The sequence below is a fragment of the Microcaecilia unicolor genome, chromosome 4, assembly GCF_901765095.1.
Source record: "Microcaecilia unicolor chromosome 4, aMicUni1.1, whole genome shotgun sequence".
In the NCBI taxonomy this organism is placed as follows: Eukaryota; Metazoa; Chordata; class Amphibia; order Gymnophiona; family Siphonopidae; genus Microcaecilia; species Microcaecilia unicolor.
The window spans coordinates 36,033,989-36,046,863 of NC_044034.1; the positions used below are offsets into that span (position 1 = coordinate 36,033,989).

At 48.2% G+C, this 12,875-nt stretch overlaps 1 protein-coding gene across 15 annotated transcripts in view; it reads right to left on the bottom strand.

Annotated features, from left to right (window-relative positions):
- Positions 1-12,875, bottom strand: part of SYTL2 (synaptotagmin like 2) — a 272,074-nt gene that overhangs the window by 4,376 nt on the left and 254,823 nt on the right. For all 15 annotated transcript variants that reach the window (XM_030200133.1, XM_030200137.1, XM_030200136.1 and 12 more), the window contains one exon: positions 12,235-12,440. In XM_030200133.1, the coding sequence (XP_030055993.1) occupies positions 12,235-12,440 (206 nt within the window). The remainder of the gene's footprint in view (positions 1-12,234; positions 12,441-12,875) is intronic.

A 12,875-nucleotide genomic window follows, 5' to 3' on the forward strand; every position in this document is an offset into this window, starting at 1 on the left:
AATAATATATCCATTTGTTGTAAAAAAAAAATGATGTGCAAACAATTCAAAGTTAAAACAGGCTGAAAATACGCTTGTTTTGAGTCTAAGTTCAATGCAAAATGCAGATTTCACTACTTGGGCTATTTGCCAGTCACTGTCTTCAAAAATTTGGAGCAGATCCACCGACCCAGGAAAATTTGTAGTGGATTTACTCCAGTCTGCTGTAGATTTTGCTGAAAATGGATTTTTCGTTTAAAACCAACTTTATGAATATGCAGGTATTTTTATGGGTTTGTTGAACTGACTGTCAAACCTCTTTTCAAGACATTGACAAATCCCTAGTTATAATTAGGATATGAGGGGTTTGGTAAGAGTAGTACTACCAGTGCCGTAGCGAGGGTGCCTGACACCCGGGGCGGGTCGCCGCTGCGCACCCCCCCCCCAGGTGCAGGGCACGGCACACCTCCCCCCCAAAACGCACCCTTACCTTGCAGCGGAGGGCAGGCAGGAGGGCCGATCCGCCCCCAGTGCACGTCACTGTGAGCTGCGTCGGCTCTGCTGCTTCCCTGCTTTCTCTGCCCCGGACAGGAAGTAACCTGTTCCAGGGCAGAAAGAGCAGGGAACCAGCCGACACCCCCCCCCCCCCCCCCCAGCGGCGTGCACCCAGGGTGGACCACCCCACCGCCCCCCCTTCCTACGCCACTGAGTACTACTACTACTATCAAGTACATTTACTTTTATGGTTAAAATCACATGATGCCTATACACTTCCGAAACACACTTATTTTCTGCCTATTCTGTAGAGACAAAATACTGTGCTAATAGAATTCAAGTGCTTAAAAAAAAAAAAAAAGGAGGTAAAGACCCCACACCACAATACAAGCCTTGATAAATGAGATGACTTCTAAAGGAGAGCAAGAGGGGTTTATAACAGCAACTATTTTTAAAATAGTTTCCTAGAGTCCCCATGTTATTTATATACCTTCCCTAAAGTACATAAGGATCCTAATAAACCTCCAGGATGTCCGATTTTGTCATCTAATGGCTCAATTTTAGAGCCTTATGTGTGTTTGTTGATTATTTCTTGAAGCTCTTAGTTCCTCTCGCCTGGTCTTACCAGCGTGACACAAAGCATTTTTTGCATTTACTATAGGAGTTGGCATTTCCAAAGACTGCAAAGTTTTTGTTAGTGAGTTTGGACTTTAAGACTCTCTACAAGTCTATACCACAGGATCAAGCATTGAGAGTGGCTAATGCAGCATTCGAAGAAAGATCAAGACCAGATGAAGTACCCACTGAGTTTTTGCTGACAAAGGTAGCTTTACAGGAATTTTTTTTCTTTTTCAAGGTATATATTTTCTTCAGTTGACAGGTGTAGCAATGGGGGTGACATTTGCCTCCACCATTGCAAATTTATTTTTGGCAGATTTTGAAGAGAGATGGTTATGACAATCACCTTTTAAGGATTCCATCTTTTTCTGGATGAGATTTATTGATGATGTTTTCATGATTTGTATGGGAGATGAGAACATTTTGTAAAATTTTATGGACTTTTTGAATCATTGTGACCAGGACATACAATTTACCTATGAAAGTTCAAGGTCAAGTATCCATTTTTTTGACGTTGAGGTATCTTGGGAGAATGGTCAATTTAACACTAAAATATTTTTTAAAAATCTACTGACAGGAGAACGCTTCTTCAGATGATAGTTGCCATCCTCGAGTTTTGAACAGCTTGCCATATTCCCAGTTTTTTGGGATTTTGCAGGATTTGTATGGACAAACACGATTTCAAGGTCCAGGCAAAAGTTAAAGAAGTCATTGATATAACGTGGGTATCCAGCTCAAACAGTGAGGAAAGCATATGTAACAGTGAAATATAATGATAGAAATTTGTTATGGACCAATTCTGGTTGCCACATCTCAAAAAAAATATAGTGGAATTAGAAAATGTGCAGAGAAGGGCGACAAAAATGATAAAGGGGATGGGACGACTTCCCTATGAGGAAAGGCTAAAGCGGCTAGGGCTCTTCAGCTAGGAGAAAAGGCAGCTGAGAGGAGATATGATAGCAGTCTATAAAATAATGAGTGGAGTTGAACGGGTAAGATGTGAAGCATCTGTTCACGCTTTCCAAAAATACTAGGACTAGGGGGCATGCGATGAAGCTACAAAGTAGTAAATTTAAAACAAATCGGAGAAAATGTTTCTTCACTCAACGTTATCAATAGAAATCAAACAAAATAAAACATGAAAAAGAAAATAAGATGATACCTTTTTTATTGGACATAACTTAATACATTTCTTGATTAGCTTTCGAAGGTTGCCATTCTTCGTCAGATCGGAAATAAGCAAATGTGCTAGCTGACAGTGTATAAAAGTGAAAACATTCAAGCATTACTATGACAGTCTGACAGGGTGGGAGGATGGGGTGGGTCGGAGGTATGCATGGGGACATCAAAGCATATCATTGATATTCTAACAGGATGGGTCTCTTCACTCAACGTGTAATTAAACTGGAATTCATTGCCAGACAATGTGGTAAAGACGGTTAGCTTAGCAGAGTTTAAAAAATGGTTTGGACGGCTTCCTAAAGGAAAAGTCCATTGACCATTATTAAATGGACTTGGGGAAAATCCACTATTTCTGGGATAAGCAGTATAAAATGTTTTGTACATTTTTGGGATCTTGACGGGTATTTGTGACCTGAATTGGCCACTGTTGGAAACAGGATGCTGGGCTCGATGGACCTTTGGTCTTTCCCAGTATGGCAATACTTATGTACTTATGTACTAATAGACTTTTGTATTGAGATACATGAGGGGGGAGGTGAAGAGGTGGCTACAATTGTCAAAATAAACTGGGTTATAGCGAATGCTACATACCTGTAGAAGGTATTCTCCGAGGACAGCAGGCTGATTGTTCTCACTGATGGGTGACGTCCACGGCAGCCCCTCCAATCGGAATCTTCACTAGCAAAAGCCTTTGCTAGCCCTCGCGCGCCGATGCGCACCGCGCATGTGTCATCCCGCCCGAAACCGGCTCGTGCCGGCCAGTCTCATATGTAGCAAGACAAAGAGAAGGGAAGACACAACTCCAAAGGGGAGGCGGGCGGGTTTGTGAGAACAATCAGCCTGCTGTCCTCGGAGAATACCTTCTACAGGTATGTAGCATTCGCTTTCTCCGAGGACAAGCAGGCTGCTTGTTCTCACTGATGGGGTATCCCTAGCCCCCAGGCTCACTCAAAACAACAACCATGGTCAATTGGGCCTCGCAACGGCGAGGACATAACTGAGATTGACCTAAAAAAATTTACCAACTAACTGAGAGTGCAGCCTGGAACAGAACAAACAGGGCCCTCGGGGGGTGGAGTTGGATCCTAAAGACCAAACAGGTTCTGAAGTACTGACTGCCCGAACCGACTATCGCGTCGGGTATCCTGCTGCAGGCAGTAATGGGATGTGAATGTGTGGACAGATGACCACGTCGCAGCTTTGCAAATCTCTTCAATGGTAGCTGACTTCAAGTGGGCTACCGACGCTGCCATAGCTCTAACATTATGAGCCGTGACATGACCCTCAAGAGCCAGCCCAGCCTGGGCGTAAGTGAAGGAAATGCAATCTGCTAGCCAATTGGATATGGTGCGTTTTCCTACAGCCACTTCCCTCCTGTTGGGATCAAAAGAAACAAACAATTGGGCGGACTGTCTGCTGGGCTGTGTCCGCTCCAAATAGAAGGCCAATGCTCTTTTGCAGTCCAATGTGTGCAGCTGACGTTCAGCAGGGCAGGAATGAGGACGGGGAAAGAATGTTGGCAAGACAATTGACTGGTTAAGATGGAACTCCGACACAACCTTTGGCAAGAACTTAGGGTGAGTGCGGAGGACTACTCTGTTATGATGAAATTTGGTGTAAGGGGCCTGGGCTACCAAGGCCTGAAGCTCACTGACTCTACGAGCTGAAGTAACTGCCACCAAGAAAATGACCTTCCAGGTCAAGTACTTCAGATGGCAGGAGTTCAGTGGCTCAAAAGGAGGTTTCATCAGCTGGGTGAGAACGACACTGAGATCCCATGACACTGTAGGAGGCTTGACAGGGGGCTTTGACAAAAGCAAACCTCTCATGAAGCGAACAACTAAAGGCTGTCCTGAGATCGGCTTACCTTCCACACGGTAATGGTATGCACTGATTGCACTAAGGTGAACCCTTACAGAGTTGGTCTTGAGACCAGACTCAGACAAGTGCAGAAGGTATTCAAGCAGGGTCTGTGTAGGACAAGAGCGAGGATCTAGGGCCTTGCTGTCACACCAGACGGCAAACCTCCTCCAATGGAAGAAGTAACTCCTCTTAGTGGAATCTTTCCTGGAAGCAAGCAAGATGCGGGAGACACCCTCTGACAGGCCCAAAGAGGCAAAGTCTACGCTCTCAACATCCAGGCCGTGAGAGCCAGGGACCGTAGGTTGGGATGCAGAAGCGCCCCTTCGTCCTGTGTGATGAGGGTCGGAAAACACTCCAATCTCCAAGGTTCTTCGGAGGACAATTCCAAAAGAAGAGGGAACCAGATCTGACGTGGCCAAAAAGGAGCAATCAGAATCATGGTGCCCCGGTCTTGCTTGAGTTTCAACAAAGTCTTCCCCACCAGAGGTATGGGAGGATAAGCATACAGCAGACCCTCCCCCCTGTCCAGGAGGAAGGCATCCGATGCTAGTCTGCCATGGGCCTGAAGCCTGGAACAGAACTGAGGGACTTTGTGGTTGGCTCGAGATGCGAAGAGATCCACCAAGGGGGTGCCCCACACCTGGAAGATCTGTCGCATTCTCAGTGGAGGAGGGTAGTTAGTGGGGTCCCGCAGGGGTCTGTGCTGGGTCCGTTGCTTTTTAATGTATTTATAAATGACCTAGAGATGGGAGTAACTAGCGAGGTAATTAAATTCGCCGATGACACAAAATTATTCAGGGTCGTCAAGTCGCAGGAGGAATGTGAACGATTACAGGAGGACCTTGCGAGACTGGGAGAATGGGCGTGCAAGTGGCAGATGAAGTTCAATGTTGACAAGTGCAAAGTGATGCATGTGGGTAAGAGGAACCCGAATTATAGCTACGTCTTGCAAGGTTCCACGTTAGGAGTTACGGATCAAGAAAGGGATCTGGGTGTCGTCGTCGATGATACGCTGAAACCTTCTGCTCAGTGTGCTGCTGCGGCTAGGAAAGCGAATAGAATGTTGGGTGTTATTAGGAAGGGTATGGAGTCCAGGTGTGCGGATGTTATAATGCCGTTGTATCGCTCCATGGTGTGACCGCACCTGGAGTATTGTGTTCAGTACTGGTCTCCGTATCTCAAAAAAGATATAGTAGAATTGGAAAAGGTACAGCGAAGGGCGACGAAAATGATAGTGGGGATGGGACGACTTTCCTATGAAGAGAGGCTGAGAAGGCTAGGGCTTTTCAGCTTGGAGAAGAGACGGCTGAGGGGAGATATGATAGAAGTGTATAAAATAATGAGTGGAATGGATCGGGTGGATGTGAAGCGACTGTTCACGCTGTCCAAAAATACTAGGACTAGAGGGCATGAGTTGAAGCTACGTGTAATTAGACTCTGGAATTCGTTGCCGGAGAACATGGTACGGGCGGTTAGCTTGACGGAGTTTAAAAAGGGGTTAGATAGATTCCTAAAGGACAAGTCCATAGACCGCTATTAAATGGACTTGGAAAAATTCCGCATTTTTAGGTATAACTTGTCTGGAATGTTTTTACGTTTGGGGAGCGTGCCAGGTGCCCTTGACCTGGATTGGCCACTGTCGGTGACAGGATGCTGGGCTAGATGGACCTTTGGTCTTTCCCAGTATGGCACTACCTATGTACTTATGTACTACACGAGAATTGAGCGACCACTCGTGAGGCTGCATAATCCTGCTCAACCTGTCGGCCAGACTGTTGTTTACGCCTGCCAGATATGTGGCTTGGAGCACCATGCCGTGACGGTGAGCCCAGAGCCACATGCTGACGGCTTCCTGACACAGGGGGCGAGATCCGGTGCCCCCCTGCTTGTTGACGTAATACATGGCAACCTGGTTGTCTGTCTGAATTTGGATAATTTGGTGGGACAGCCGATCTCTGAAAGCCTTCAGAGCGTTCCAGATCGCTCGCAACTCCAGAAGATTGATCTGCAGATCGCGTTCCTGGAGGGACCAGCTTCCTTGGGTGTGAAGCCCATCGACATGAGCTCCCCATCCCAGGAGAGACGCATCCGTTGTCAGCACTTTTTGTGGCTGAGGAATTTGGAAAGGACGTCCCAGAGTCAAATTGGACCAAATCGTCCACCAATACAGGGATTTGAGAAAACTCGTGGACAGGTGGATCACGTCTTCTAGATCCCCAGCAGCCTGAAACCACTGGGAAGCTAGGGTCCATTGAGCAGATCTCATGTGAAGGCGGGCCATGGGAGTCACATGAACTGTGGAGGCCATGTGGCCCAGCAATCTCAACATCTGCCGAGCTGTGATCTGCTGTGACGCTCGCACCCGCGAGACGAGGGACAACAAGTTGTTGGCTCTCGCCTCTGGGAGATAGGCGCGAGCTGTCCGAGAATCCAGCAGAGCTCCTATGAATTCGAGATTCTGCACTGGGAGAAGATGGGACTTTGGATAATTTATCACAAACCCCAGTAGCTCCAGGAGGCGAACAGTCATCTGCATGGACTGCAGGGCTCCTGCCTCGGATGTGTTCTTCACCAGCCAATCGTCGAGATATGGGAACACGTGTACCCCCAGTCTGCGAAGTGCCGCTGATACTACAGCCAAGCACTTTGTGAACACCCTGGGCGCAGAGGCGAGCCCAAAGGGTAGCACACAGTACTGGAAGTGACGTGTGCCCAGCTGAAATCGCAGATACTGTCTGTGAGCTGGCAGTATCGGGATGTGCATGTAGGCATCCTTCAAGTCCAGAGAGCATAGCCAATCGTTTTCCTGAATCATGGGAAGGAGGGTGCCCAGGGAAAGCATCCTGAACTTTTCTTTTACGAGATATTTGTTCAGGGCCCTTAGGTCTAGGATGGGACGCATCCCCCCTGTTTTCTTTTCCACAAGGAAGTACCTGGAATAGAATCCCAGCCCTTCCTGCCCGGATGGCACGGGCTCGACCGCATTGGCGTTGAGAAGGGCGGAGAGTTCCTCTGCAAGTACCTGCTTGTGCTGGAAGCTGTAAGATTGAGCTCCCGGTGGACAATTTGGAGGTTTTGAGGCCAAATTGAGGGTGTATCCTTGCCGGACTATTTGAAGAACCCACTGATCGGAGGTTACGAGAGGCCACCTTTGGTGAAAAGCTTTCAACCTCCCTCCGACTGGCAGGTCGCCCAGCACTGACACTTGGATGTCGGCTATGCTCTGCTGGAGCCAGTCAAAAGCTCGTCCCTTGCTTTTGCTGGGGAGCCGAGGGGCCTTGCTGAGTCGCACGCTGCTGACGAGAGCGAGCGCGCTGGGGCTTAGACTGGGCCACAGGCTGTCGAGAAGGAGGATTGTACCTACGCTTGCCAGAAGAGTAGGGAACAGTCTTCCTTCCCCCAAAAAATCTTCTACCGGTAGAGGTAGATGCTGAAGGCTGCCGGCGGGAGAACTTGTCGAATGCGGTATCCCGCTGGTGGAGCTGCTCTACCACCTGTTCGACTTTCTCTCCAAAAATGTTATCCGCACGGCAAGGCGAGTCCGCAATCCGCTGCTGGAGTCTGTTCTCCAGGTCGGAGGCACGCAGCCATGAGAGCCTGCGCATCACCACACCTTGAGCAGCGGCCCTGGACGCAACATCAAAGGTGTCATACACCCCTCTGGCCAGGAATTTTCTGCACGCCTTCAGCTGCCTGACCACCTCCTGAAAAGGCTTGGCTTGCTCAGGGGGGAGCGCATCCACCAAGCCCGCCAACTGCCGCACATTATTCCGCATATGTATGCTCGTGTAGAGCTGGTAGGACTGAATTTTGGCCACGAGCATAGAAGAATGGTAGGCCTTCCTCCCAAAGGAGTCTAAGGTTCTAGAGTCTTTGCCCGGGGGCGCCGAAGCATGCTCCCTAGAACTCTTAGTCTTCTTTAGGGCCAAATCCACAACTCCAGAGTCATGAGGCAACTGGGTGCGCATCAGCTCTGGGTCCCCATGGATCCGGTACTGGGACTCGATCTTCTTGGGACTGTGGGGATTAGTTAGAGGTTTGGTCCAGTTCGCCAGCAATGTCTTTTTCAGGACATGGTGCATGGGTACTGTGGACGCTTCCTTAGGTGGAGAAGGGTAGTCCAGGAGCTCAAACATTTCAGCCCTGGGCTCGTCCTCCACAACCACCGGGAAGGGGATGGCCGTAGACATCTCCTGGACAAAGGAAGCGAAAGACAGACTCTCAGGAGGAGAAAGCTGCCTTTCAGGAGAGGGAGTGGGATCAGAGGGAAGACCCTCAGACTCCTCGTCAGAGAAATATCTGATGTCTTCCTCTTCCTCCCACGAGGCCTCACCCTCGGTATCAGACACAAGCTCATGAACCTGTGTCTGCAACCGCGCCCGGCTCGACTCTGTGGAACCACGTCCACGATGGGGGCGTCGAGAGGTAGACTCCCTGGCCCGCATCGGCGAAGCTCCCTCCGCCGACATAGTCGGGGAGCCTTCCTGGGAGGCGACGGCAGTCGGTACCGCAAGCGGCACAGACGCCGGCGACCTCACCCCGGGCGATGGACCAGCCGGCGCCACGCTCGACAGTATCGGTGGCGCAAGCACCGCCGGTACCGGAGGGGTAGGGCGCAGCAGCTCTCCCAGAATCTCTGGGAGAACGGCCCGGAGGCTCTCGTTCAGAGCGGCTGCAGAAAAAGGCAAGGAAGTCGATGCAGGCGTCGACGTCAGAACCTGTTCCGGGCGTGGAGGCTGTTCCGGGCTGTCCAGAGTGGAGCGCATCGACACCTCTTGAACAGAGGGTGAGCGGTCCTCTCGGTGCCGATGCTTGCTGGGTGCCGACTCCCTCGGCGACCCAGAGCTCTCGGTGCCGACGCGGGAAGGGGACCGGTGTCGATGCTTCTTCGACTTCTTACGAAGCATGTCACCGGAGCTTCCCGGCACCGACGAGGAGGACGTAGAATCCAGCCGTCTCTTCCTCGGGGCCGAGACCGAAGAGGGTCGGTCTCGGGGGGGCTGTACCGCAGGAGCCCTCAGGGTAGGGGGAGACCCACCCGAAGGCTCACCGCCACCAGCAGAGGAATGGACAGCCCTCACCTGCACTCCAGACGAAGCACCACCGTCCGACATCAGTAGACGAGGTCCCGGTACCACCGACGTCGATACAGTCGTCCGATGTCTCAGCGCCGATGCAGAGGGTCGATGCCTCGATGCACTCGATGCACTGGCAGCCGAGGATGAAGGTCTGGACGCTGAAGACGTCGATGCACTCGATACCCCCGGTGCCGATGCCGACGAAGAGCCCGAGAACAAAATGTTCAACTGGGCTAACCTCGCTACCTGAGTCCGCTTTTGTAAAAGGGAACACAGACTACAGGCCTGAGGGCGGTGCCCAGCCCCCAGACACGACGCGTGCCTGTCAGTGAGCGAGATTACCCGGGCGCACTGGGTGCACTTCTTGAAGCCGCTGGAAGGCTTCGATGTCATGGGCGGAAAAATCATGCCGGCGAGATCAAAAGTCGAAATGGCGAAATTTGGCACCAGAAAAATAGCGAGAAGGAAATTTCGACCGGGGCCTAATTAAGGCCTACCCCGACGACGAAAGAAAACTTACCGGGGCCAAAAAACTCGAAGTACAGGAAGGGAAAGACCAAAAGAGGTCTTTCCGAAACAATTTTCAAAGTTTCTCACGGAAACGAGTCGAAAACGACGCGCGAGGTCGACTTTTCGGGGCACGAACGGCAAAACACAACCGTACCGAGCGCGGAGAAAAGACGACTGGCCGGCACGAGCCGGTTTCCGGCGGGAAGACGGCCGCGCATGTGCGGTGTGCATCGGCGCGCGAGGGCTAGCAAAGGCTTTTGCTAGTGAAGATTCCGATTGGAGGGGCTGCCGTGGACGTCACCCATCAGTGAGAACAAGCAGCCTGCTTGTCCTCGGAGAATATGCAGACACATCTTCTATTTCAAACATTATGTATAGCCTTTTCTAGAGGATGGAATTCAAAAGAATTGTTGAGCCCAGCAGATTTACCATTATTGGACACTGGTGGATCGGAAGAATTCAAGGGGCATTTAAAATGTGGAAACTGCAGTACTTGTAACATCACGTTGGAATGTACCAAGTTCACTAATCCGGTAGATTCCAAAAATTATAAAATTGACCTCTAGGACAAATTGTGGTTCCACAAATATGGAAAATATTAAGGTGCCCTTGCAATAAAATTTATGTAGGGAAGACCATGAGAAGATTGCATGTAAGAATGACTGAACGTAAGTCGTATATTACACGACATGGGCTTTCCATAGTTTGTTCCTATGAATTTGATTGGCCAGTTTTTTGCCAGCGTTCCATTAAGCAGTGGGCGCCATGTTGGAATGCGTATGCTGAGAAGATGCCTGAAGATGGAACAGCGAGTGAGAAAGTTTCCAAGCTTTGACACATTTCTTTTTGTTGCTTTTTGATTTTGTAATTATCATTTTTTTTTTTGCAGATGGCATGCTGACACACTTATGTTTAAACTCCCTTGAGAAAGCTGAAGAGCAAAACAGGTCCCGTTGGGAGCTATGAAATTAAACTAAGTGCCTTTCGTGCTGTTTCTATCTAGAAGTCTGGAAAGAGATATTAATGTTTATACAATGTTTTGTTTTCAAATACACATTTGAGGAAAACACAGTGATAAAAATAAAAAGGAGGATTTTCTGACCTATGATGAAACAACTGCCCTTCTAGTGCTTAACTGTTTGTGCATTGTCACTGAGCATTATGGGCTTCTGAGGTCTTTTTCTCCTTATTTTATTTTTTAAGCACTTGAAGTCTGTTAGCACAGTATTTTGTTTTGAATCAATTTTTTTGGTTCTGTGATACAGTTCTTTTTTGAAGTATTCTATAAAGACAACATAGGTGCTTACTTAAGAAATGTACCATTCATAATTCAGCAACCTTGACAGTCCCAATAAAGGAACAATTGTACTGGTGTGGTCTGGTCTGTTTTTTTTTGTTTTATGTTTTGTAGTTTTGAACCATGATTCTTGGAATCTAATACAACTGGATTAACTCATCCTATATGAGCTCCAAGACATAAAATAGGCATTCATCTGCACTACAGAATGACACAGGGACAAAGTTTGTCCCCGCCCCGTCCCCGCAGGTTCTGTCTCTGTCCCCGCCCCGTCCCCGTGGGCTCTGTCCTCATCTGCAGAAGCCTTGAACACTTAATGAATCTTTTTATTAAAGTATAAAAAGGAACAATATGCTGTGCAACTGTTGTGTATAAATTACAAATAGAGAATAATAACAATGAGCAGCTATGATAACCCTCCTTCCCACCACCACCCTCTACCCTTCCAACCCCAACAACAGGTAATTTCTACTACAACAAGGAATCCTAATTCACACTGTTAAAGTGTCCAGGGGTATAAAATACAACCTGTTCTCTATGCCCTAGAGGGGAAAAATATGTCCTATGAAGCACTGTTATGGTTTTTTAATCTGTGGATAAATAAGAAGTCATCAACAATCTCAGGATTCAATCTAGCTCTCCTGTCTTAAACAGTCCTTCCTGGAATAGAAGTTGCCTTCTTAGAAGATGTGCTGGTAGCAGGATGTACAGGATCCCCCATGCAAATTTTGCTAGTTGCGGCCAGTACGTTTGCTTGTTTTTCCAAAACAACAAAATATCGTTGTCTGCATCACTCAAACATAAACAACAGTCCAGTTCATTAACAGGCTTCAATGTAGAAAATAACACGGGGACAAAGTTTGTCCCCATCCCTGCCCCGTGGGCTCTGTCCCCATCCCCGCCCCGTGGGCTCTGTCCCCATCCCCGCCCCGTCCCCGTGGGCTCTGTTCCCATCCCCGCCCCATCCCCGTGGGATCTGTCCCTGTCCCCGTGGTTACTGCAGTTCCCCGTCCCCGTGTCATTCTCTAATCTGCACCCAACTCTGCTTCACTACACTCGTTTTCCTCTCGCAGCATAAACAATAGTTTCTTCTTCACTCAGTGTTTTGCAGTGCCTGACATGTCTGTGTATTTCCCCATTACCATACAGTTCTTTACAATATAAAAAAATGTATATATGTTTCTTAATTGTACGGAATGACTTTCACAGTACCTGTTCCAAGACCTATACGGAGACCTCCCAGAAAGTGGTTGGCCAGTTTGTTGTGGTCCCAAACTGTAAGTTCTATGCAAGCCTCTTTCAAGTCTTCAGACCTAAAGCCATCATAGACCATTGTATGGTTGAATACTGGATCTGTCGTTTTCTCCACAGATCGGGTTTTTTGGCGACTCTTTCTACTGGTGTCTGGAAGAATGGTACTTCAGAAAAGAAAAGAAAATATCAAAAGATACGATTTAAATATTTCCAGTGCATCAACCCTGAGCTCTTTCTTGCACATGCAGTTAAGGTGCCTGTAAAAGTATTCACATCCCTGTAATACAGTTCCAAATGCATTAAAATAGGAGTTTGTTTCACAGTTCTACACAACATATGCTACATTTTCAATGTGAAAGAACAGTTATAGAAATATTCAACAAGTAAATGCAAACAAAACTCTTAAGTTTTCACACCCTATAATTCAAATCTAACTGTACACTGCCTTGAGTGAATTCCTTCAAAAAGGCAGTAAATAAATCCTAATAAGTAAATAAATAAATATTTGGTGGAAGCCCCTTCTGTGCACAAAAAGCCATGAGTCATTTAGGATAACTATCCAGTGCTTCAGATGATTTTTGCATGCGATCACAGTCCAA